The sequence below is a fragment of the Perognathus longimembris genome, chromosome 16, assembly GCF_023159225.1.
Source record: "Perognathus longimembris pacificus isolate PPM17 chromosome 16, ASM2315922v1, whole genome shotgun sequence".
In the NCBI taxonomy this organism is placed as follows: domain Eukaryota; kingdom Metazoa; phylum Chordata; class Mammalia; order Rodentia; family Heteromyidae; genus Perognathus; species Perognathus longimembris.
In genome coordinates, this window is record NC_063176.1 from 13,229,103 (window position 1) to 13,256,342 (window position 27,240).

General features: G+C 40.3%; 1 protein-coding gene across 1 annotated transcript in view; it reads left to right on the forward strand.

Moving 5' to 3' along the window:
* The first annotated feature begins 655 nt into the window (after nucleotides 1-655).
* The window catches only part of Gask1b (golgi associated kinase 1B), a 49,148-nt gene continuing 22,563 nt past the window's right edge, over nucleotides 656-27,240 (forward strand). Inside the window, exons 1-2 of the mRNA XM_048364361.1 lie at nucleotides 656-1,665; nucleotides 16,844-17,058. Of these exons, the coding sequence (XP_048220318.1) occupies nucleotides 774-1,665; nucleotides 16,844-17,058 (1,107 nt within the window). The 5' untranslated portion in view covers nucleotides 656-773. The remainder of the gene's footprint in view (nucleotides 1,666-16,843; nucleotides 17,059-27,240) is intronic.

The window sequence follows — 27,240 nt, forward strand, 5'->3', positions numbered from 1 at the left end:
CCAAAACTGAGTGTAAGATAATGGGACATGTTATGAAAATAATCTGTGGCATTAGATTCAGAGAATATGGCTCTGAACTTAATGCTGATACTTACTGCTTCTTCCCCGTTAAATGTAATATAATATGTAAAAATATAAAAATAATGTGCGATAGGTATAAATTTTTAAAAGGCTCTCTATTTCTTGTCCTAAGTTATTTCTGAATTGTGAAGAGAAAAAGTTCAGGTTGATTAAATTTTAATACTCTGCTTCAGAATCAAATGAGATGATTCTATATAGAAGTCACAAAAACTTATTTTTTAAAATGTGTGTGCGTGTGTGTGTGTGTATATGTGTGTGGGGTTGTAACTACTTTAAGCTGATGATCAAGCCTGCATATTTGCTTTGTTTGGGGTTTGTCAACTTGACGTCCAGTTTGGTGGTGCTATTTATGGCACGAAAGAGTTAATTTCTCCCTTCCCCTGGCCGGCCGGGGAACTGAAATGGTTCGAGATGGTGACTCAGTGAACTGTTTCCATTCATTCCAGAAGCGGCCCTCAGTCCTCCTTGGGAAGGCAGCTCTGAACTCTGGAGGCTGGTTGTGGTCGGTGTCAGAAGCATTCCCAGCTCGGGGTCACCAGCACCTCCGCCCCCCGCCCCCCGCCCCCCTCCCCGGGGACCCCGTTTAGATCCTGGACAGGACACGGCGGCCGGATTCAGGAAGCCATGCCTCAGGCCGGCAGGCGCCCACGGCCGACGGCGGGATCCGCTCAGCATGTGCACGCGGCCGAGCCATGACCTGCCGGGGCAAGCCGGGGCCCCTCACCCAGCGGCTCGCCTGCTCCCTGGGCGGCCCGCGGCTGCGCCAGCTCTGCGGCGGCCGGCGGCCCCGGAGCCGGCGGAACCTCCTGCTGGGCACGGCCTGCGCCATCTACCTGGGCTTCCTGGTGAGCCAGGTGGGGCGCGCCTCCACGCCGCCGCCGGGGCCGGGGCCGGGGCCGGGGCAGGCAGCCGCCGGGCGGCCGCCTCGCAGCAGCCGTGACACCGCCCGGGGGGCGCCCTTCCCCGAGATCCCCCTCGATGGCACGCTGGCCCCGCCGGAGGAGGCCCGGGACAACGGGAGCACCGTGCAGCCCAACGTGGTGTACATCACCCTGCGCTCCCGGCGCAGCAAGCCCGCCCACATCCGCGGCACCGTGAGGCCCAAGCGCAGGAAGAAGCACGCCGCGGGCCTCGCGCGCGACGCCTGGCTCCGACCGCCGTCCCCGCCGCCCCAGGAAGCTGCCCCGCGGGCGGCCTATGCCGCCGCCGCCGCCGCCGTGCCCGGCTCGGCCCGGGAAGCTCGCCCCGCCGAGGCCGGGGAGGGCGGCGAGAGCCACATCAGGATGTACAGCGGGCGCGCCCCCGCGTGGCTGAGCAGAGACGACCTCCGCGCCATGCGCCTGCTGGCCGACGGCGCGGCGGCCGGCCTCCAGCCCCGGGCCTCCCCGGGCGGGCCCCCGCGCCTGCTGCTGCTGCTGGGGGCCGGCGCCCCGGCCGCCGCGGGCGCCCCCTGCGGGCCGCGCCCCTGCGCGCTGCTCAAGCAGCCGCTCGACACCAGCGAGGTGTTCGCCTTCCACCTGGACAGGATCCTGGGGCTCAACAGGACCCTGCCGTCGGTGAGCAGGAAGGCCGAGTTCATCCAAGGTAGCAGGTTCCCACGCGTCGTCCTTTCGCGGCTGGGGGTGGGGGGGGGTGGGGGTGGGGGGGCGGGGATTCGGGTGGGGGCTTCACTGTAATCCCAGCTTCCCCCCCCCTTCCCCCCATCAAATCTAATTACAGCCCAGGGAGACGGGCAGGAGGCAGGGAGGAAGCAGAGTGGAGGCGCCCAGGGCCCGCAGGCATTCAGGAGTCTCAGGACAGGTTACTGTGGACACAGAATTCCCTTCTTTGGGAGTTTTATTTTAAAATTCACATGGAAGTAAGTTATCTGTTTTCACTGTTTTAAGAGGCATACGGCCAGACTGTGTTCTTCTATTCCATGCCTTTGGCTCTCTCTCCCTACATACTTAACCTCTTTCCATAGCAATAAGAGAATTGAGGCAGCGTCTTGGGTGTGTATGTATTGACTTGCTTGTCAAGCTTCGTGACTGTGGATTTGGTTTCTGAGATTCTCTCTAGAAGTTACCTAGAAGTTACAGGTGTTACAGGTAGGCGCAGGGGGCTCCAAAGGACCTCAAAGGGCTTAGAGGACATTGCCTGGTCTTTTCACCACCATAACATTTAGCGTTTTTTCCAGGTACTGGTGGTTCCCACCTGTCCTAGCTACTTAGGAGACTGAGATCTGAGGATCACAGTTCAAAGCCAGCCTGGGCAAGAAAGTCCATGAGACTCTTATCGCCAACTAAATACCAAAAACTCCGGATGTAGAGTTGAGACTCAAGTGGTAGCATGCTAGCCTTGAGCCAAAGAAGATCAGAGACATTGCCGAGGCCCTGGAGTTCAAGCCCCAGGACTGGTGCATGTGTGAGTGTGTATGTGCCTGTACACACACACAGACACACAACTAACATTTCAGTGAAGTTTCCTGGGAGGGGTGAGTTAAAGCACTTGGAGCTACTAGAGAATAAGCCACTTCGCCATCCTCTTTGGGAGTATAAAACTAGATTTTAGAATGGGTACTGTTTAACCCACCAATGATTTACATAGGGCATTCCTTCCTTATTCTGGTTCCTGTCTTAGTGCTCTAGATTCCCAGGGTCACATAGCAGGCCAGTGTGAGAAAGTTCCTTGGAACAAACACTCACTGCTAAGCACATCAATGGCTAATGGAGTTGTGGCACCAGCTCTCCTAGCTGGGAGATGCCCTGCACATTCCAGGAGCAGAAGTCCTGTTTACCAGCGGTCTTAGGTGGGTGTGCACCTGATTATCTGAATAGTACACTCACGAGTGGACTTAGGTGAATGTGCACCTGATTATCTGAATAGTACACTCACGAGTAGACTTAGGTGAATGTGCACCTGATTATCTGAATAGTACACTCACGAGTAGACTTAGGTGAATGTGCACCTGATTATCCGAATAGTACACTCACGAGTGGACTTAGGTGAGTGTGCACCTGATTATCCGAATAGTACACTCACGAGTGGATTTAGGTGGGTGTGCACCTGATTATCTGAATAGTGCACTCACCAGTGGATTTAGGCAGGTACCTGATTTTCCAAATAGTACACACATGAGTGGACTTAGGCGAGTATGTACCTGATTATCCACATAGCACACTCACACACTCATGAGTGGACTTAGGTGAGTCCAAATAGCACCATTCACGAGTGGATTTAGGTGAGTGTGTACCTGATTATCCAAATAGCACCACTCACGAGTGGCAGCACGTTTGGGCAGGCACCGGTACCGCGGGTGTCCATAGAGCTCCCCTGGCTCAGTAGGACAGTATTTCCTTTAAGAACAGTATTTCCTCTGTCGCATCAGGTCTTTATCAGAATTCTGGAGGTATACCCAGGTGTCATAGAGCCTGGGACTCATGACAGATACTTAATGGACATGGAAATTGAGCTCAAGGACAGAGTAGTTAGGTTCCTTGCTTGAAGTCATACAAATTGCTTGCAGACAAGTGGGATGTCTGGGATGTAAAGGGAGATTCAAGAGAGAAGAAAATGCTATGATCTGAATGATTTTCTTGCCCCCTATCTCTCAGGTAAATCTCTGTGGATTCAGTTTAAAGATAAAAACCCTTTTTACAGATGGCTTTGATTTACAATGTCTTGATAAATACCAGAAGTCGAAAATAAATCCAATATATGAACTTACCAAATATCACAACTTAGTTCCAGCTATCTTAAAGATGATAAGGCATTTTACAGGAACACTTACATTAGCTTACAGTTAGGCAAAAATCATCTAATAGAGCCTCTTACAGTTTTGTAGTAAAAATCTCATATACAGGCTGAATAATGTACACATGATAGGATACAAAACATAAAACACTAAGATATCCAAAGTTACCCTGGAAAATGAGTGGGGTCACTTGGGGAATGGTGCATTTGTGTGTAGTTACTGTGTAGCAATACGGAACCCAGCAATTAGCCTGGTGCAGTCTCACCCCATGAGTATCTGTGAAGATGTTCAAATATAAAATATAGCATCTGGATTGTTTTCTTTTAAAAACTTTTTTTTACTGTAAGTTCCTCAAAATCTTAAACAAAATATGTATAAAATTTAGTGTTATGCATTATACAACCCTGTATGGTCTTTTCTGGTGAGCTTGAGCTCAGATGCCGCCTCAGGCTCTGCTGGTGCTCTTATTAGTTGAGTCACATCTCCTAGCTTTTTGCTGGTTAAGTAGAGGTGGACCCTCGGGCTTTTCTGCCCCAGCTGGCTTTGGACCATGACCCTGCCGGTCTAGTCTTTTGAGTAGCTAGGATTTAAGCCATGAGACTATGCACCATACTAATTTTGATGTTTTTGTCCATTTTACTCAAAAACGACTCTAACAAATATTATAGTTGTTTTGAATAGGGAAGTTCTGGGGCTCAAGTACCTGGTGTAACCAGGCTATTGAGCAGTGGAACTTGAATTTGTATCCACTTTTGTCACCTACTCACATCTCTACATGTTGCTTCATTTAGCCCAGACTATCTCTCTCTCACACACATTGGCAAAATTATGAGTTATTGACAAATGTTAGCAGGCTAATTTCTGCTATGATCACCTATGCCAATATTCCTACCTAATTTTATTTTAGCAATCTAACTTTGGAAATATTTCCATTAAAGGCAAATTGTAATATACCATTTTGAGCCCTGGAATGTACAATACTTAACATTTTCCTAGTAAGAGTCAAGGTTTATTTTTTGCCTTTTATTCTGGTAAGAGTCTCAAAGCCTTCTAAAAGGTACTAATGTGTGGCAATGATGCATTTACATGACCTTTTCGAAGAACCTATTTTCAGTATTTATCTAGAGTAAGGAAAGAAGATATGTCCCTGTAAAGTCAAGAGTGTAAGAAAGGAAAATCCAGTACCCAAATGTGTTCTTTGATTTAGAGCCTCCCTTACGGTGCCCACCGTAATGGGAGTGGATATCAAGGGACCTCATTTGGTAGCATTTAGGTACCCTCCTATTTTTCATGCCCAGTATGGAAGGTGCAGTATGCATGTTTTATTTTTAGGATTCTGTTTTATTGCACCAGAGCTGTCATACTGAATCAAGGTAGCCTAGTTCTGGGGTTTCTGTAGGCAGGCCGTGGAGATGACAAACTAGAGGCACCCCACAAAGTTCCACTTCAATTCATTGTAGAGCCCGAATTCCTCACTGTTTTCCAGCTTGCATTTTCTCCTCTTATAAGAGAGCATGAGAAGTAAGGTCTGTCAAGTTTTCAAGTGCACTCAGTCGCACTATGTCTTCCAAGAGATTCTGTGCCAGATGAGGAAGCAAAGATGACACCTTTGCAACTGTATCCTTCAGGCTCTCAGATAAACGTGGGGGGTCTATTTGCATAGTATTTTTCCATGCTGATAGGTTTGTTTTCCTGCTGATATAAGGGTTTTCACTCAGGGTCTTATACTTACTCAGCTTGCTTGCTCCCAGCTGGTCCTCTACCACTTGAGCCACATTTCTAAGCCCAGCTTATTGTGATTATTTTAGAGATGAAGTCTCTTCCCTGGGCTGGCTTCAAAGGATGATTTTTCGGATCTTAGCTTTCTGAATGGTTAGAATAATAGATGTGAATAAGCCACAGGTGGTTGGGCCTTGAACATAAATTTGCGGGCAATTCTGTTGCATCTACCACTTGGAAATACATTGCTTTCCAAATTGTACAAATCCTTGACATATCTTTAAACTTTGTTGAAAATATTTATTTAAGAGCATTTAATCATGTTTTATTTTTGTAATTTTAGACTGACAGTGCATTGCATGCTTTATCAGGGAAGCCCTGAGGCCATTTCTTTAGTAATCACATTGAGTGGATCAGTGTAAGTAACACTTGCATTCATTCAGGGAACAGAAGCTTACTGAGCTTGGATTCTAAGCAGCGTTGTGCTACAGTGTCTCTTGTTTGCTCACTACATACCTTCTCCCGCCCACTGCAGGACCTGGCAACTGACAACTTCTTAGGTGTCTCTGGAATTCCTTACTTGATCCTGTTTAGGCTGGGGTAGATAGGGCCTTGAATGGTTGCACAGTGTAAGGCATGTGTCTGTCTTAACTCCATGTAATCTTTTTCCATCCATGGGTTCATGTTTGCCTTTATTCTTTAACAAGTAGTTACTGAGCACCTACTATTTGTCAACCATTCTTTTAGTCACTGAGGCTGCTGATGTTTTAGTCACTGATCAGTGATCAAAGCTATTCAGAATCCCCATCCACGTGGAAGTGACACTAGTGGGTACCCTGAAAGTTCGGAAGCCTGGAGAGTACTATCATCGGTTGCAGACTTCCTGAGCACTTTCCTCATCTCAAGGCCATGAGCAATCTCCATCGAAGCTAAAGCTGCTGCAGCTCTGGTTTGGTCTAATAACCACACAGGTGTGGCTGGACTAGACCGTCCTCCTTTCTAACTCAGATAATTGGCTCACAGTTTGCTTTTTAGTCCAATTTGGCTATAATCCATTCAGTTCTATGGCATTTGCTTTTATGTGTAGCATGGGCCTGGGCTTGGGGGGGGGGAATAGCTGTGTGGCTAAGGGAATGGACTGGCAGAATAGACATTTCCTCTTTGAATTCTGATTCTGCTATTTGCAGCTGTGTGACCTGGGTCAACTTAACCCATCTCTCTATGTCTTATTTTCCTCTCTAGTGTTACTGGGATGATGATGATAACATAATGATGATGAAGCTGGTAATAGTATTTACCTTAGACTTGCCATAAAAAAATCAGTTGATGTGTAAAGTCTGGGCGACAGTGCCTCCTACCACAGAATAGTACTCATAAAGACCACTTTTTATTTTCAATCAATTTTTTAAGCTGATTTACTTCTCTGTGATGTATGACTTTTTTTTTTAAGATTTTAGTTTATCTAGATATTGATAAATAAATGGGCGCCTAAAAAATTTAAAGTCCTTAGAAACTATATTGAATCATAGTAATAGCTTTTATTCATGGAGTAGGAAACACTTGCTAATCATTGTCACGTTGAATTCATTCTGTATATCCTTCTGCCGCTTATCTGTGAAGAAAGTGGGGCTGGACAAATAGCGTCGTGGGGAGTCTGTGGTGTGGAGTGAGGCTGGGGACAGACAGGGGTGGAGGGGCTCAGGAGTCTCATTCTTCATCACTGTGACTTGCTTCACTTCCACTGTGGGCCTCCTGCGGCTGCAGCCTGGGCCCTTCTCCACCATCACCATCTAGACTACAACCGCCTTTCCATGGAGCCTTGAAGTCTACTTCCTGCATATAACTACGATGTCTCAATTTTTCCCCTTCCCATGGTGGTGTCTTGGGTTGGGTAGGAGGCAGTGGTGTTTCTGCCATCTGCCCTCAGTATTCCTGAGTCTCACAGCATCGTGGACACCCAAAAGTGAACGGGTGGGTACTACCAGGACAGAACAAGGGCATAGAAACCTTTCCCATCCTTGGAACTGTTTTTAACTTTTGCTCTGATCTCTCTGAGTTCATTTACAGTATGAACATTGAGATTACAGATGACTATGATATCACATCATCTACTTTTTTAAAAAATTTTGAGCTCATTAGCTATTTCTAACCTCACCAAGCTCCCAGATTGGGCAACAAGAGTCAGCGAAGTAGACTTGCTGCACAAGCAGCATAGGATAAACACCTCCACGAATATGTTTTTATGAGAAAAGAGAAAGAGCAAGAGGATTTATCTTAGAATGTACTAGTAGGAGAGTAGATGCAGAAATTATAAAGACTTTCTGAAGAAGTAATGCTCTAGTTGAATCTTAAATATCACTGGGAGTGGAGTGAGAAGCAGGAAGGGCAAAGAGAGTCGGCATGAAAAGCTTAGGAGGCAGAATATGTTCGGGAAACTGCGAATAGTTGGGAGAAACTGAAAATGAGGGTTTGGAGGAGTGAGGTAAGCGTATGGTAAGTGGACAGTGAGCGTGCACTTGATCTTGCAGACAGTGGTGGTAGCTGAAGGGTTTGAAGACTAGGAGTTATATAGTTGGTCTTGTGATGTGAGATTACTATGGTCAGCTATTCACGGCTCGTTTAGCTACATCAATAAACATAGAATCACTCAGGGCCTAGTGGCCTTAGTGCTATTAAGACTTTATCTGTACAATGAGATTCTTTTTTTTTTTTTTTTTGGCCAGTCCTGGGCCTTGGACTCAGGGCCTGAGCACTGTCCCTGGCTTCTTCCCGCTCAAGGCTAGCACTCTGCCACTTGAGCCACAGCGCCGCTTCTGGCCGTTTTCTGTATATGTGGTGCTGGGGAATCGAACCTAGGGCCTCGTGTATCCGAGGCAGGCACTCTTGCCACTAGGCTATATCCCCAGCCCCTACAATGAGATTCTTGCTGGAGTCTGGCACAGTCACCCTGACAACTCACATCTGATTCTTTTTTTCTTTTTTAATGGAATATAGAAACAGGAAGAGTCTGGAAGTTCCCATTTATATAGCTGGAGTCCAGCGCAGCCCTAGAAAGTAGAAATTCCTGCCCATTAGTCAAAGGTTCAGAACAAAGAAGGACATTATTTTTAACAGCAGAACTGGTGGTTTAGATTGTTTAGTAGTTCCTGATGGAGCACAAGACATTCTTCCTTCCTGCATCCTTGGATCTGGCTTACTTTTGAGGAAATGGGGATGGTTTTAATTCAGTCCAATTTAGAGACAATAAACTATGATGTAGAAAATAGTTGTATAAAGTAAAAAAATGCTTACTTTCATGTGAAGAAATATATTCTCGATTGCCTAGTAATCTATTGGTTCTTTAATTATAACTAAGTGTAGTTTTGATTGATAATCATATATAGTTTGCGAGGTTCATGTGACATTTGATGCATATTTATAGAGTGGAATTATTAAATCCATCTTCTCCCACACTTAGAGTTTCTTTGTTGTGAAAGTATTTATAATCTCTTTAAGCAGAAATATACAATATATACCCTTTATTACAGTTGTTATATACAGCAGTAAATCATGATGTGCAACTCCTCCTTTCTGAATAAGAAGGAAATAATAAGGAAACCAAATAAGGAAATTTAACTGAAACTTTGCACTTAAAAAATTGGATTCAGGATTCAGGATTGTATTCAGGATTGAACAGTTTCACACTTGCTAGGCAAACACTTGTCTTTGACTATGACTTGTCATCTTTAATTTTGTTTTTGAAATGAGATGTTGATAACTTTGCCTGAGCTGGCCTAAATCTTAGGATCTGCTCGTGTTCAGTTCTGGAGTAACAAGATTACACATCACATACATACTCCCGTACCTAGCTTCATTATGCCTTTTAATGGATGTTTCTCTTTTGCTTGTTTATCCTCCTCACCCAGGCTTTGGTAATTTGGTTTTCTTTTAATTCCAGTCCTATAGATTGACCCCGGGGCATAGGTGCTGCCCTTGGGCTCCTCCTCCCCCCTTTTCTCTCACGGCTAGCGCGGGTGTCACATTTACCACATGTCCATTTCTGTGGCTACTTTGGTGATGACATGTAGATGAGACTTTCCTTCCCTGGCTGGCTTCAAACCCAGAAGCTTAGATCTTGGCCTCCAGGGGAGTTAGGATTACAGGTGTGAGCCCCTGGGCCCCACCTAGTGTCTATTTTTTTTTTAATATTCCACATATAAGGGAGATCACAGTTTGTCCATTCTGTTGTTTTATTTAACATAATACCATCTACATTTATTCTTGTTGTCTCAAGTAAGAGAATTTCCCCTTTCTATAGGCTGAATAGCATTCCATTGTTTGAATTTTAATCTGATTGTGTATACGTATCTCACTTTCTTCATCCATTTATCTAACAGTGGACACCCAGTGTGCTTCTATCACTTGGCCATGGTAAATGAGGAGGCCACAGTGATCAAGGGAGTTCAGACATCTCTTCAGTAGATTGTTGTCAGCTTCTCTGATTTTGACCTAGCAAGGGGCTTCCTGGACCACATATCCTACTTTTATTATCCTGCTGTTTTTCTGGAATGCATTTACATTTTCCTAATTGTTAATGAAGTTTCCCCTATCTTTACACAGATAAAAGGACAGTTATTGTTACTCTTTATGATAATAGCCATTCTAACATGTGTGAGACGATGTGTCACTGTGATTTGAATATGCCTAGAAATTTTTCTAAGACAAATCATATATAAGTTTTATATTCAAGACTTGGTTGGCTCTGTTGACCCTATGTGTATAGATTCTAGAGTCTTAGAATCTAGATATTAGAACTTTAGAATCTAGATTCTTAGAGTTCTAAGAACGTGAAATGTTGCCTCTCCACTCCTCCTCCTTCCGAAAAAGTCATGAAACCTTATGTAGATTTATTTTGAAGATGTTCAGGTTCTTGTTTATTTGTTTGTTTGTTTTGATTCTCCCTCAAGCCTGCTTGATACATTTTCAAGTACTCTTTGAGCATCTTAGAGAACTCAGTGCCTTATTAGGAATGTTTGAAGATGTTCCTTAGGTTGTGTAGAGACAAGTGGTTGAAATATAGTCAACAATTTGTGATTCCTTTTTTTACCTACCTTACCTCATTTTCCATTCCCTCCCAGCAAAGGTTTTTTCCCTTGTGAACCATTGTATCTATCACCTTCCGAGGCACAATGTTTCTTCATCTCTTGGTTTTATGCTGAGAGCTCAGCTAGTTCTTCACTGGTCCCATCATATACCAATCATATCTATGAGTATTTGCTTCTACTAAATGCTAAGCTTTCCATGCTCAGATCTTGCCTTGGGCTGGGGCTTTCTACAAGGTCTCCATTTTTAGTACGTATCACTCTGAATTCTTTCCATCCAAGCAAAAATTAGGCACCAAATAGGTGCAGATAGTAAGCAGTGCTTGCAAATGATCATGTGAATTAACAATATTTAAGATCCCGAGTACATGGAAAATTTAATCTCATCTTTCAATGTCACTTATTTTTGGATCCTGTTGATAAACCTGAATTCCTGTTCTGCCTGTTTTCTTGCTTACCAACTTGCACATGGATCCACTTCAAGCCAAGAGATTTGGCCTGCTTTTTCTCATCAGTCTAATATTTCTTAATTGTCCAAACCCTACTAAGATGAGCTCTGAAGGAAAATAGAGCGGATAGTACTTAAGGAGTCACTCATATGCAGACTTCTGTGACACTTTGATCGGAGCTGCATGAGCATTAGCAATTGCCTTTTGCAAAGGGCAAGACTGTAGTATTGATGTTCGCTGTTACTCCCTTGCTGATACTTGTCGTGGGGCCCTGAAAGAATTTGTTTCCTCTACCAAAGGTACCCCACAAGGTTTTACTGGCCTTGGCTTTCTTTAGTGAGTTTACAGAGTTGTCTTAATGAATGACTCTGAGATGGATTGCCCCTTTCTTTTTGTCTAATTTATAAGGAGTTTGGAACTTAGTCCATGTGATAGAAAGGACTTTTAGTTTCTGAGCCCAGGACATTTTTGCTCAGTGACAAAAATGGTCAGACATTCACCGTTTCACCCAGTATTCTGTGTTCATTTCTAGTTCAACAAAGCCAGTGTGCCAATGTTCACAGTGAATGGAAGACACTTAATTCATCTAGACAAAGGAGATTGTGTGAAACATAGCTTTCTGGTTAATTTTTATGTTCATCGTCTCAGAGGAATGGTCCTCTTTGTTCTTTTAAACAAAAAATGACGAGATAACATCAAAATTCAGGAGAAATATTCAGATACTGGGGGAAAACTTTTCCTGGCAAGTCTTATTTTTTAAGAGAGCCATATAACCTTTAATTCACATGAACACCCACATATCTTTTAAAACTTGCTTTCTCACCACTCTGACAGTCAGAATTTTATGTCTTCACTGTTAAATTTCTCTGGAGAGCACAGTACTGCATCATTTTGACAAAGTGGAATGTGAAGAGATGAATTCGTCTCTGAAACACTTCAGGGTAAGTTCCTTTAATAAGGCTCCTGTGTTCAGGGGCTATTTTTTTCTGTCATCATTTCAGATCTATCAAACTTCATTTAATTCTTTTCAAAGCTGGAAAAAATATATAATGAAATTATCCTTTTAGTGGTACTCAGAGCTTGCTCTGAATTTTGGAGCTACAGTGACTACTGTGCTCATCTGCAGGGCTAGACACGACACCCAGACTCAGACATGGTAAGACCCCAGAAGGAACACAGGAAGGAGGCCCCACCACCCAGGGCTGTCTGGGCATCAGGCTTCCCTGCTTTCTTTATTTTCTCCGGGAATCCCCTTTCCTGACATGCACAGACCTGCCAGGCAGGAAATCGGGTCTTTACCTGGTATTCAGGATTCTCAACACATTGTTGGATGGCTATGGAGAAAAATACAGGACATGGCTTAAAAACCAATCCTTTCTATCAGCTGAACACCACCATTGGCAACCTAAGAATCACTTTTCAATTATGGGTAACAAAACAAATGCCAGTTGAACCACTTGGGTTGCTAAAGCAGAGAAAGAGAAAAGAAAACAGAGTCAATTCCTAGGCTAGAAGAAGCTTTAGCATATAAGCCAACATGGCTCATTATTTGTCTTTAGTTTATGAACTAAAAGTGGTTTCGACAGTTGAAACTGACATGAAATTCAAAGTTCAGTGTTCACAATAGAATATTATTGGGATAGTCACAATCACGCATTTATTGTCCACTGCTGCGTTTTGTGCCTTACTGACATGGAAACAGGTAGTCATAGACTTGAGTGGCTCTGATGAAGAGTTCATGGCTCTCAAAACTCAAAATAGTTGTAGCTGCCCTTTACTGAGATGTTTCAGCAAGGGCTACATTCCTACACCACAATTATTATCTTAAAATAGAAAATAAGTGTTTGTGATATATTTAATGAAGAAATTATGACAAACTCTGTATACATGGTCATCTCAAGTAGGTTTTGTTGTTGTTTTTTCCTTTATACAGTTCTTCTTTTCCCTGATAGAAATGTAATTCCGGGGATTGGGGGAGGCACTTATTTACAAAGTTAAGCTTCAAGTTCTAGAACATTGCTGTCACATAGTAGTTGTTCAATAAGTAACAAAGGTCAGTTAAAGAAATATATTATGTGACTGAATCATATATATCTGTTGTAATAGTCATTATATAGCACTTCCAGGGCTTTCCAATGGCATAGGTTGGAAGTTTTGGTTACATATTGACTTTTCTTTATATTTTTCTCCCTTTAACAATGAAAGAGATCCATGAAAACAAAAATTACATGCTAGGAAACTATATGTGATTTTTAATACATACACATTGTATACTATTTAAATCAGATTCAGCACATATACCTATCCGCCATGGCACAGTTGAGTGGATAACATTAAGCACTGTAGAGTTCAATAGCATTCTGAAAGTTTTCATTATACAAGTTTGTTAAGGGCTTAAGTGCATGGTGTCATTTAAAGGTAGCACACGAGCTTGTGTTATAAAGCTAAGAAGTAACATGAATACAACTAAAAGGGCCTCATTGCTTCCATAGTCTGAGCTGAGCTCAAACCATATGTTAGCTGTATGTCTCAGTTTCTGCAGGCCATTTGCGTAGATGACAGTAGCTAAGGTAAGAAACCACTGGAGGTAAATAGACAAATAACAGAATGTTTTACTAATTGTCAGTGATTTTGTTTTCTATGCTATGTATTTTGTTTTCCGTATTTCTTAAAATGAAGAGATTTACTTTTAATTAGTTTTACAAAGAAGCAAATACTTGGAAAGGAATGGGAAAATAGCCCAGGAGTTTGTGATTATCCTTTTTTTTTTTGGATTTAATTTATTTTCAAGATGATGTGCATATATGTAAGGTAGTGAGTACATTTCTTTTTTTATTTTTTAATTTTTTTATTATAAAACTGATGTACAGAGAGGTTACAGTTTCATACGTTAGGCATTGGATACATTTCTTGTACTGTTTGTTACCTTGTCCCTCATACCCCCTCCCCCCTCCCCCTTTCCCCCACTGAGGTGTTCAGTTCGCTTACACCATACAGTTTTGCAAGTATTGCTTTTGTTGTTGTTTCTCTTAATTTACCCTTTGTCTCTCAATTTTGGTATTCCCTCTCAATTTCCTAATTCTAATACCAGTATACAGGGTTTCCAATATACTCAGATAAGATTACAGAAATAGTGTAGCTACAATCCAAGAAGGTGATACAAGAACATCATCAACAGTATAAACTACAGATACATATGGGATGTTGAAAGTAGTTACAACTGTGATATAACAATCATTTCCATAAAATGGAGTTCATTTCACTTAGCATCATCTTATGTGTTCATAAGGGTATAGCTATTGGGCTCTTGTGATCCTCTGCTGTGGCTTGCCTAATCCTGTGCTAATTATTCCCAATAAGGGAGACCATAGAGTCCATGTTTCTTTGGGTCTGGCTCACTTCACTTAGTATAATTTTTTCCAAGTCCTTCCATTTCCTTACAAATGGGGCAATGTCATTCTTTCTGATAGAGGCATAAAATTCCATTGTGTATATGTACCACATTTTCCTGATCCATTCGTCTACGGAGGGGCATCTGGGTTGGTTCCAGATTCTCGCTATGACAAATTGCGCTGCAATGAACATTGTTGTGCTGGTGGCTTTACTGTGATTTTGTTTGTGGTTTTTTGGATAAATACCCAAAAGTGGGGTTGCTGGGTCATAGGGGAGTTCTATATTTAGCCTTCCGAGGAATCAGTGACTACATTTCTTGTCAATATTTTTACCCCCTCCCTCATTTTCTCCCATTTTCCCTCCCCCCAGACCCCCCTCACAAGTTGCACAGTTAATATCCAACATAGTGTCTTGTGAGTATCACCGTTGTGTTGATTTGCCCTTTGCCCTTTGTCTCACCATTGTGATTGTTCTTGTACAGCATTTTCTTGTACCTTTGAGGTTTTCTGTAAATTGCTAGGGAAACCACGATGTCTTACCTGTCCTGTGCTGTGCATTAATTTGTGGGTCTTTTTTTTTGCCAGTCCTGGGGCTTGAGCTCAGGGCCTAAGCACTGTTCCTGGCTTCTTTTTGCTCAAAGCTAGCACTCTACTACTTGAGCCACAGCACCACTTCTGGCCTTCTCTGTATATGTGGTGCTGAGGAATCGAATCCAGGGCTTTGTGCATATGAGGCAAGCACTCTACCACTAAGCCATATTCCCACCTCCTTAATTTGTGTTTTTGAAATTCAGTTTTAGCTTTCAGGTTCCTTTGAATATTTCCTAGTCCTAGGAATCCAAAATGTGATTCATGCAAACTTTGGTCAAAAGGCATTGATATGTAGCTTTCTTGAGTTTATCTTTATGTCTGAAACAGCTTTGGAAAGTGTGTGGTGTTTCTATTCACACCTTGTTACACTGGTCCAGATTTGTCTTGGACATAAATTGCACTAATTTTACCTGAATGAATTTTCTTTCTCTCCCTTCAATTTTTCCTCCCTGTTCTCTTTGTTTTTAACTGGCATAATATTTGGGGTATACACATTTATCACAGTTTTATATCTAATAAAAATAATTAGGCCCATTGTAGATCATTTAGTAAAATGTATTTATGAAGATAAGTAGAAAAGAAAGAGACATCGGTACAAGCAATTTTCTTTAGTGCTGATTCAAGTTTCTGCCTTTATTTTTCTCTTAACGATGCCAACTAGTGTGACATATTTTGCATGATCCAAAGGACTCCACTCATGCCCTGGTTCAAATTGCAAGATGAAAAGAACAACTTTTCTTCTGAACAAAACTGGAATGTGGGTGTTTAGAATGATTAGATAAATGCTCTAAAAATTATTGTGATTAGTGTGTCACCGAATTCAAGCACGGTTTGAGAAGATGACTGTTTCCTGTAGATAAGAACTCCACAAGAAAGCAAGCAAGAAAGGAAGTGAAATAAATCTCAAGGAAACATTGAAGAAAGCTGTAGACCGAGAACATCTGAGGCTATTTACAAGGGCTGCTAACATTCCTGGGGCATGTCTGTACATTCCAGTTTAATTTCAGAGGACTGTATTGTTCAGGCCTGTTCAGAATGAGTAAACTGGGCCACTTCAGGTCTTTGTAATGTAGCTGTTCCTTTTTTTTATATTTTTCAAGACCATCAGCCCAATTTTTAACTTTTAAGCAAGGCTGCTCAGCACTTTCTCAGTGCCTTTATTTGGCACAAATGGGGGCTTGAGAGTGATGTTGTTTTCAAGCCTGAAGTGATGTTCGGTGGGCCTCATCATGGTCTTCCTTGTCATAATGACTTTAATCAGGATTGTCATTCTTTCTACAATGTAGCACTAGGGACATTGCACCACTGAACTATCATGAGTGAGACAAAAAGCAATCTGAGTGACAACAAATTTTAAAACACATTATCCCTGAACAGGAAGTTGAATAAGTGACATTTGCTTAAGTGCACTTTGTGTTGCTGTGTGTGAATACATTTTCCTCAGAGCAGCCTTGTCTCTTCTTTGGAGATTACAGTGATTGGTGTGAAGCATACAATTTCTCTTTGAAATCTGTGATTTCTAAAAATTCTTTTTCTTCCTGACATTTTAATGTGGCCTCAGAAAATCAGACAGTTGTTATTACAGATAGAGAGCAACTCCACTCAGATATTGAATAGACAAGTAGAAAAGCCTGCATTCTTCCTGTTTTTGTGGTGGCTGCTTTTAGGTGTGGAATAAAACCACATTAGCTAAAGGATGTTGCTATTGGTGGTAGGTAGCTAATTCCTGCCCAAGGACAGGTGTGCAGGCCATAGTGTCACCTGCTCACATTATGTTTGCTTTTTCTGATTCTCCAGGTGGCCACCCATGTCCTGCTATTTTCTGGGACCCCTCTTTAGCTCCAGCAAGCAACGACACCCATTCTTCAGTTAAGCTCACCTGGGGGATTTATCAACGATTGTTGAAACAGAACTGCTGGCTGAATGGCCGGGTCCCCAAGCCGGAGTGGGGCTGTACTGAAGTCCATCACTATGAGTGGTCCAAGATGGCTCTCTTTGATTTTTTGTTACAGGTAAGTTCAGCACATCTGTCAGTGAGTTATGAGTTTTTATCACCTGGAGTTTTTATGCAGCCAGTTATTTCAAGTTCTGTTGGCAAGTGTAGTATACACATTATGAAAACTTACGTATGATCGCTTTTAAGTGTTCACTTAAAAATTATGTATTTCTTTATTGTCAAAGTGATGCACAGAGGGGTTACAGTTTCATATGTAAGGCAGTGTGTGTATTTCTTATCCAACTTGCTATCTCCTCCCTCTTTCCCCTCTTCCCCTCTACCTATATCCCTCCCCTCATGAGTTGTACAGTTGGTTTATACCATATGGTTTTCTAAGTATTGCTGTTACATTGGTTTGTCTTTTATCCTTTCTCTCTCCATTTTGATATTACCCTTCCCTTCCCTAGTTCCAGCACATGTATATACAATATCTAGGGTACCAAAATTAGTTACAGTGATATCAGGTGTAAGACCATGGGGAAGAAAGACAAAAGAAAAAGGCATAATTTTACATGGCATGTTGAAAATAACAACAATGTTAAACCACTTGTTTCCATAACTTGGAGTTCATTTTGCTTAGCATCAATCATCTTGTGTGTTCATAGGGACATAGCTATTGAGCTGCTGTGATATGCTAGGGTTATCCTAGGCGTGTACTAATTATGTTGTTGGGAGGTGAGTGACTGAAGTTTCGGGAGGTTGATATCTTATTCAAATTCTCTTGAGTAGTAAGAGGTGGCGCTGCATCTCCTGGACCTGCGGATACAAAGGCACGTCTTCCTTCTCTCGCCACACACCGCTTTAATTTCCACTCAGACATGTATTTTAAAGCCAGCATTTTCATTCTAGAATTTTGGACTGTTTTTAAATTAAGCTAAGACACTGGACAATAATCAGTGCTAACCATCTAAACAGTTGAGTGATTCTTGATATTTTATATTTACTATCACTCTCTCCACACCCTCATTGTGATTACTGCCTTTGCCATCCCCAGTCTTAGAGAAACTAGAAATTTAGTCTTGAAGACACTTGCGCAACACCTTCCTGCTGTTAGTTCCTTTTGTGTATGTGTGACTTGCAGGAAGGAGTTAGAGAGAAACAAAACTGTAGGGAGCAAATCAATCAAATATAGAACCACAGGTTAGGAAATACAAACATCTGTGAGGAAAAGACTGGTCACTGGTGTTGGATGGCAGTTACAGAGCCACCACTTGATTGGGGGAGAAACAATGTTTAAGAGTTGAGCTATGACTGAGGCTGCATATGTATCATCTCACGCTTCTGTTTAACTGACATTATCTCTCTGAAGTTTCTGCCTTGTCTTCATTCTACTTGTAGAGAAACAGATACAGGCAGGCTACCAAAGACTCTGATAGTTTACTATACATGCAAGCTAACATGTAGATAGGAACAGATTGACAGGTATTTTCGCCAAAGACACAAAGTTCCCGAGTCAGACATATATGGCATTATTATTCACAATATAGCAAGTGAACTTCATGCTCCCTTATTCCTCTAGTTGGATTGGGGTAATATATTTAATTTTGGAATCCTCAACTAAATCTCATCCTGCCCTACTATGATCATATCCTCCTTTCTATTACTGGAAACTCAAACGATTATCTAACCAACAAAAATCTCTTTATGAAATTGTTACTGTGCATTTTACTGTAAAGTACGACTTCAAAGATACCAAAATAAGTTTAAGAAGATTATTATCACATTTCATGTTTTATAAAGCATTTAGTTAGGAAAATATGATCTATGTAACAAAAATAGAGCCATATAAGATTTAGTAGCTGAATATAAGTTATAATTGCTCTGAGGTCTATAGGGGAAGGATGCTTGCTATAAAATATGGAGTAGATGGGAGAAAGCATTAGGCAGAAAATGAGGCTGGCAGCGTCCACCTGGTAATCACGTCCTCCTAAATAAGCTATTTGAGGCAGAGTTCAGGTAAAGGAATATTGGTGCTTCCTGACTTTAAAAGATATAATTTTACGATAAAGAAGAGACTTTGTCACAAGATGTGCTTTGAATATGTAATTCTCCTATCCATTACCCTGGTTGACAGAGAACAAATCTCAATGGAGCTACTCACTCCCTCCAAGGATACTAGCAGCTTTTGTCACCATTTTGTGCACTGTCTGTGATCCTGAAGGTGAATCCAGGCATTTGAAATGACTACTATGGGTTTTCAACAACAACAAAAAAATAGATGCTTAAAATACCTTGAAATAATAGTGTGAATTGTCTAATGGTCATTGAACCATTTCCAAGCATTGTTCTGGTTACTTGGAGACTAACATAATAACACATCTGCTTCTATCAATCCTATTAAGTAAGTGGCAGTGTTAATCCTACTTTAGTTATGAGAAAACTGAGGCAAAGACAAGTTAGGTCATGTAGCCTGCGTCATCCAGGTCATATGCTATAGTACCTGGAGTCAAACTCAGGAAATCTGGTTTAAGAATCAAACTTTCACACAATGACACCTTTCATCCATACCTGGGAACATCTTGTCATGATCTACTTTTCTTTTCTTTTCCTGGAGCTTGGACTCAGGGCCTGAGCACTGTCCTTGGCTTTCTTTTGCTCAAGGCTAGCACTCTACCTCTTGAGCCACAGTGCCACTTCTGGCTTTTTCTGTGTATGTGGTGCTGAGGAGTTGAACCTAGGGCTTCATGCATGCAAGGTGAGCACTCTACCACTAAGCCACACTCCCAGCCCCATGATCAACTTTTCTAAAGCTAGAGTCTGAAAACATGTAAGTGCTTGAGTGATACCCCCATAACCACATTGTGACCCACATCATCATATCTTTTAACTCACCTTCTTGTAGGAATAGCTTGTGCTTCTATCTCAGATAAAGCTTTGTGCTTGTAGACCCAGATGAGTCTCTCCAATCCACTCAGATTATGAATAAGATCACTTGTGACAGAGATTGGGGACCTACAGGGCATGGTTCTATTGGTGAATAAGTTTTTGTAGTGTACTCTTTTCTCCCTCAGCTTTCTTTCTCAGAACTTGCTTAGATTATAATATTAAGCTAGAGCTCTATTGTATGTAGCACAGGCTAAGCACTAAATCTAAAAGTCAGATTATCTAGCTAAAAGTTAATTAGTGTACACAAAAGTCCATTAAATTACATACACAAAGATGACATCTGCTGGAAGGAATTTGACAATCTTAACCTATTCATTTATTTCCCACAGTTCCACAGCTAAGAGGCTACTTTCTTTCTGATGTTCAGCATTTTCCAATCTCATATTTATGGATAGCGAAGGTTTCTTATATTTTCATTTTTTATTTCAGTGAGATGGAAAAGATTATATTTTCAAATATTTACTTTGTTTTCAGGCAATTTCTTGTTTAATCATTGTCACTTGATTACATTTTAAAACTTTTTCTTTTTGATTGATGAAACCTTTCTGGAATTATGAAAATTACACTTTATCCAGTTTATACGTCTGTATTAGTTTGCTTTCGGTGCCTTGACAAGTAAATACCACAGACAATCAGCTTATAAAGAGAAATGGCTTATTGCGTGTCTCAGTTGTACATGTTTCAGGCCATGATTGGCTCTGTAGTTTTGGCCTGTGACAAGGCGGTAGGTATATCACCACTAACGTGCATGCTGAGACAAAACTGCTTCCCCCATGACAAAGAAGTGACAGATAAAAAGAGAGACTAGCTTGAGTTATACCTCATGCAACGATCTGAAGAACTGCCACTAGGCTCATCTTTTTTTTTTTTTTTCTTTCTTTGCCAGTCCTGGACTTGAATTCAGGGCCTGGGTGCTTTCCCGAGCCTCTTTGTGCTCAAGGCAAGCAGTGTACCACTTGAGTCACAGTACCACTTCCAGCATTTTCCTCAGCTCTCAGCCTCCTGATAGCTAGGCAAGAGCAACCGACACCCGCTCACTAGGTCCATCTTTTAAAGGCTCTGTGACCCCCTAACAGATGAAGCCTTTCACACGTGACATGGAGGACACATACTCTCCCCCTCCCTTCCTCCCTCCCTGCCTTCCTTTCCTTCCTTTCCACTTTTTTCTTTCGCGCTCCCTTCCCTTCTTTTTGTTTTATTCTTTTCTTTCTGCAGGTCCTGGAGCTTAAACTCCATGCCTGGGAGCTGCCCCTGAGCTTTTGTGCTCATGGCTAGTGCTCCCCCAGCTGAGCCACAGCTCCACTTCTGGCTTCTTTTGGTGGTTAATTGGAGATGAGAGTCTCATGGATACTTCCTGCCTGGACTGGCTTTGAACTGTGATCTTCAAATCTCTTGAGTAGCTGGGATTATGGTGTAAGCCACTGGAGCCCAGCAATACTATTTTTTAATGTGTTGCTTTCTTGGCTCTGCTTTTGTAGGTTTTACTTTATGTTTATGGAAAATTGATTCTTTTGCCCTCTGTGTTTAGTATCACAAAATGTTCATGAAAATATATGTTGGAGTGTGAAACAGGGTTTTGAACTCAGAATCCTGGTTTGCCAGGCAGATACTCTTACTATATGATTTATTTACTTTACCGGATCTATAAAAATATACTAATTGAAATTTTTATTGAAGAAATAAAAAGTGAACAAACTTAGGATATTTTATTTAAGAAACACTGGTTTTCTCATCATTGACCCTGGCAATGTTATTTTAAAATTGGAAGTAAGCTTTGTTCACATGGTGTCCAGGAATCTATTGCATGGGTATTTCAAGCAATCTTAGACAAGTTATGCCTGAAACAAATAAAATCCATTGCTCTACGATGTCCAGGGTCAGGTCAATGGAACACAGAACCCGGTTGTTAATTTTATGCATCTACCATCCTTTTCTAAATTTCACCCAACTAACAAATTGACATTTAGAAAGGTTGTGCCATTTTATTCTCTGTCAAATGTAGAAGAAACACAGTGATCTTTTTTTCTTCTTTCAGTGTGGGTGCATAAACTGCATAGACCAAAGTTCATTATGGGTACAATGACAAAGAGAAGTATTTTAGAGAACAGTTAAGTGTCTATAATTTGTCAAATTCCTCTCAAATGATTTGATAAATAACAGGAGCAAATGTAAATTGTGAGACCCTTGTTTTCTGACCTAATATCATATGAAGTGGCTAGGATCCAGTCTGTGAAATAGAAATCACAACACTGCTGCAAATAATTCCTTATTCTTGAGAAAGTTATAAAGCTCCTCTCTACCTTGGTTTCTTTGTCTGTGAAGGGACAATTGCAAAGCATAGCAAAAAAACTAATGAGAAGATTAAACATTTCATGCACAAAGTTTTCATGTTTTGTGTGTAAGACTGTCAGTATTATTAATTAAGCAAATTAAATACCAAGAAAGTGAGTTGAAGTAACTGAGAATTATATAAACCAATTATATATTATTTTTCCATTAAATTGCAAGTCATTCCCAAATAATTTTTACTTCTTTGTATTATTATAGACTATCATATTTATATTTTGTTCACTGTATCCCATCAGTTGTTTTTGACTGGTCTGTCTTTTTCAATAAACTGCAGTTTTCAAGGGCAAGTCCTTGTCTTATTCAGCTTTGTAACCTTTCTGTTAGCTGTAGAATGGTCTAAAAATGTCACAGGTACTCCTAACATGTTTTAAAAAAATCAATGATATATGGTTACATTAAAATATTGCATTTAAACTGTCAAGTGATGCCAATTATATTGAAATAGCAGTGTCCCCATAATATAGAAGCAAACAATTTTGCTAAGAGTATTAGAAGTTCACATTGAAAAGACTTAAATGAATAGAAAATCTTTATTGTTTCCATTGCTTGATGGATTCTTTCATGTACTTATATTTTCCAAAAAAAATGATTCAGTGAGAAATTAACATGATTATTTTCCCTTAAAGACGTAAAAAGTTAACATGTAACAGTAACATCCAGGAAAGCCTAAACTTGAAATATACAATATGATTGTACAGAATGGTGATTTGATTGTGATACAGTGATATAAAGGTATAGATATTGTAAGGCCTATTGCAAGAACAAATTAAATGCATATATTTAAACTTTATTAAAAATAAATAAAACTAAGTATTTCAATGCTCAGTTGCCCCCATCATATTTATGTGTTCAGTAGCCACTATAGATCATGGATATTATGTTATATGGCATAGATGTAAAAGTGTGAATATGAAACTATTTCAACACTATGGAAAGTACTATTTGACAGTTCTGTAAATATTGAGAATAAATAAGTCTGTGTAAAATGTTATGACTGAAACTCAAAACCACAGTATTGAGTAAAAGAAGCACAACAAAGTAAAAAGAATAAATTAACATGTTTACATAGAGGGAAACTAAAAAAATTGTCAGTGGGAAATCCTTGTTTCCCCCCTCTAATACAGCAGAATTGCACACCCTTCTTTGCACTTTACTGTAAGATTACTTAAACTCTTATCTGTTGTAGAGAGTGAGCAGGGTTAGTGTTAGGGGTAAAAAGGAAGGAGGCCATCTCCCGGACTGCAGGAGTTACAGAATTTAGTAGAATGGTCAGATTATCACAGTAGATGATATTAAGAGCCACAATCAAGTTTAAGATTCTACAGGAAGAAAGATATACTGTGGTCTTGGTGGTTAGAGAGCATGAGCAGAGAATGTGAATTTTAATGGAAGAGCCTGCAGAAATGGGAAGAGAGTTTCAGAAGAAGAATCCTGGCCAGGGGCTGAAAGTATGAGATGTTCACTGAAAGGGGAAAATGATGCATACTGAGACTTCCTGTTTCTTGAAGACTGTCTTCGCTCAGATGTCTATGAATACTGAACTTATTTCATAAATTCCACAACAACCACAATGACTTGATGTGTCTTGTCCCCAGATGTCTCTTTTGAGTTAACTCTCTCCTCTTCAATTCTGGCTTTTAGTTATTTGCTACATCTAATGGATTCCATCAAGAAGTCTTCTGTTCTGCTTTATCCTGTAGGTCATATTTTTTACTCATTTATGGTGAGATGAAATAGAAACAAAAATTCCAACTAATACTTTACACCCACAACAAATTTGTTGCTTTCCTATTTAGGAACTTAGTACATTTTAAAAAATAAATATTTGATCCTTCATGAACATTCTATACATTAGAAAAAGGGAGATTTCGATTCCAAGTCTCTTGATAGATTATGAGAATCTCTCAAGATGCCTTTCTTTTCATCCTATTGCTCAGTGATCCAGGGTCACAGAGTCAAGAAGAAGACCAAAGGTCTTACCTAAAGCTGTTGGGTGCCAATGAGGAACACGTCATAGGCAGGTGTTCTGACAACAAGAGGCATAGTGGTCCAGGGGCTCAGACTGTGGGATTAGAAATAGTTTGGGTTGGTTCTGTTGTTTTGCAAAATTAGAACACTGCCTGGATGACTTCTGGCCTAATACTTATTGTTAAGATCAATAAAGTAAATGGTACAATTTCTCTTTTTGCTAGCTCACAAACAGTGAGGGTTGGTGCAGTCAAAGTAGCCAAGAAAATCTGGGATTGGATCTGGCAATATTAGTTAGCATGTTGAACTGATTGTCTGGGATCTACCATGCAAAAATGAGTGAGAGCCACAGGCTTTAGAGAACAATGTATTTCTGCAGTTTGTTTTTTTTTTTTTTTTGAGATATCTTCTCAGTTTCTTTCTATAGAAAGAATCAGTAATTTTCTTGGTTTCAGGGAGTCACTTAGTAAGGTAAAGGTGGGAACTGTGTGATTCTTAGCATTAAAAATGACTTCAAACTGCAGTTATGGAAATGCTAGCCATTGAAATGTGCTGTGTATTATAGAATTCTAATTCTATGAAACTAAGTATGCCCTTTATACCTTTTGCCATAAATGTAATTCAAGGGAAATTGTACCACTATTGATGATGCTACTTAAGGTAATTAGTAATGCTACTAAGGAAGATAAGGATAGTATCTTTAAAGAGGGTTCATAAGACATGTTGTTGTGCAACATTAATTTCCCATAGGTTTACAGTCCTTTTCCTGCAGCATTACACATTTCATTCCAGTCTTCTCGTACTGCTTATAATAACTGAAGGAACTGGTCAGGAATTTTAGTATTCATTTATACTCAACCCATTATATACAATGTGCTGATTGACTTTTATGTTTATATGTGTAGAGACAGAAATTGTGATGTGAAAGAAATACTTCATATGAGACTTTTTGCAGAGAAAATGATTTAAATTAAATGTATAAACTATGCTCAGAAACTTTTTTTTATTTAGAGGAGAAATTGGGATATTTTAATATGATTCCAAGAAGATCTGACTTTCTTTTTTCTGAGACAAGGTCTCACTATGTAACTTTGGCTATCTTGGAATTCACAATCTTCTTGCCTCAGCTGCTTCTAGTTCTGGAATTACAATCATGTATCATCATGACCAGTGATTTATTTTTATCCATTTTGTTCTCCAATGTTCTGTGTTAAACTTGTGACTCTTTACTTTTAAATACACTATCCCATTTTAGGAAAGAGTATGGTTTCATTTTTATGCCTGAATAACTAAATAATTTATTAACAATAGTAACTGGTCATTTCACCTTCTGAAACTTGTTGTTTGGAAGCAAGTTTGTTAGCCAATCTTTAAATGATTTGTCCTCTTGACCTACCTATTTTTTTTCATTGCATTATTATTTAAAAAATGGCAAGGTTGAATATTTGAGTCATCTTTTAATCTTCCTTGGCTTTGTGTCTCATAGTCAAGCCACAGCTAACTTTGACAATTCTTTGAAATCATGGCTACCCTTCTTGCTCCCAATCGTATCATTACTTTAAGAGACTCTTCCCAGTGTATGCCAAGACTCTGTGAGAGGTTCACAACTCATTTCTTTTTCTTCATTTCTACAGACTATTACACGAGCAAATCATTGCCAAGGTAATTTCTCCTACTTCTTTTATAGTCATATAATCTCTGACCAAAATCAACAACAACAACCAAAAACCCTAAAAAACAGCCCCCAAACCCACCACTCTAAAAGCTTCCATTTGTTTTTATTGTGTTTAAGTAGTTATACAAAGGGGTTTCAATTCAACATATCAGCTTATGGTACAATGCAACGTATTCAACGTTACCCCTTTCATCATTCTCCTCCACTTGTCCCAAGCGCAACCCATTGCCTCAGGCTCCCGGCTCCACTTCCACCTATGTACACCGAGTGTTCTAACTGTGCTTGCCCACCTTTCCCCTCTCCAATCAACTGCCTAAAGCTTCAATTTGACTAGAAGATAATGTTTAAATGTCAACGTGCATTAAAATCTACTCCATTTGGAGATGTAGCTGAGTGGTAAAGCATGTGACTGGCTCTATCCCCAGCACCAAAAACAGTATGGAAAAATTCAACACAAACGTTGAGAAGATATTACAGTGGTTACCCATGTTTCTTATTCCTTATGTCCACATTTATTCGAAGCAAACCATGGGGATCATGTTAATTACTTTATAAATCTTTCAGTATGCATCCCGAGAAGATGAAACATTGCACAAATACATTACTATTAGCAATAATTCCAATCAAATAACCCAGCCAGTGGCCAAATTTTAATTGTTTTATAAATGCTATGTGTGTGTTTGTTTCAAGCAAGATTCAAAGTAAGCATATGCCTTGTGAGTGATTGGTATGTCTTTTAATCTACAGACTCTACTTCTGCCTCTTCTTTTTCCTTTCCATCTACTCGTTGAAGAAACCACACCAAGTGTTTTGTCAGGTTCACACTTTGGATTTTGCTGTTTACGTTGCCACATTCTTGTCCTTTCGTCCGTATCTCATGTATATTGGTGTTGAGTTTAAAGGTGTGGTCAGATTTAGCTTTAATTCTTTTTGTCAAAATCTCTTTATAGATAAAGAGATGTTTCTTTTATTAGGACTAACTTAATACCTAATTAGTTGTTTTGTTTTGGTGATGTTAACAGTTATTGATGCTTATATTGGTCCAATGACTCACTAGGTGAGGAAAGTAATATATACCACAATTATTCAATTATTAGTTTATTATTTTCTTAAGAAAAAATTCTCCTCATCTCTTGTTTAGTTATCCAGTGTATAGTCTATATGAAAAAGAAGAAACTTCGATTAGACTTTCTAACTTCCTTTCCATTTTTGTCTATACCGTGTGTATGCCTGTGTGTGTGTGCCTGTGTGTGTGTGCCTGTGTGTGTGTTTGTGTGTGTGCGTATAGATTAATCACTGTCAATCAAACGTGCCCACTCT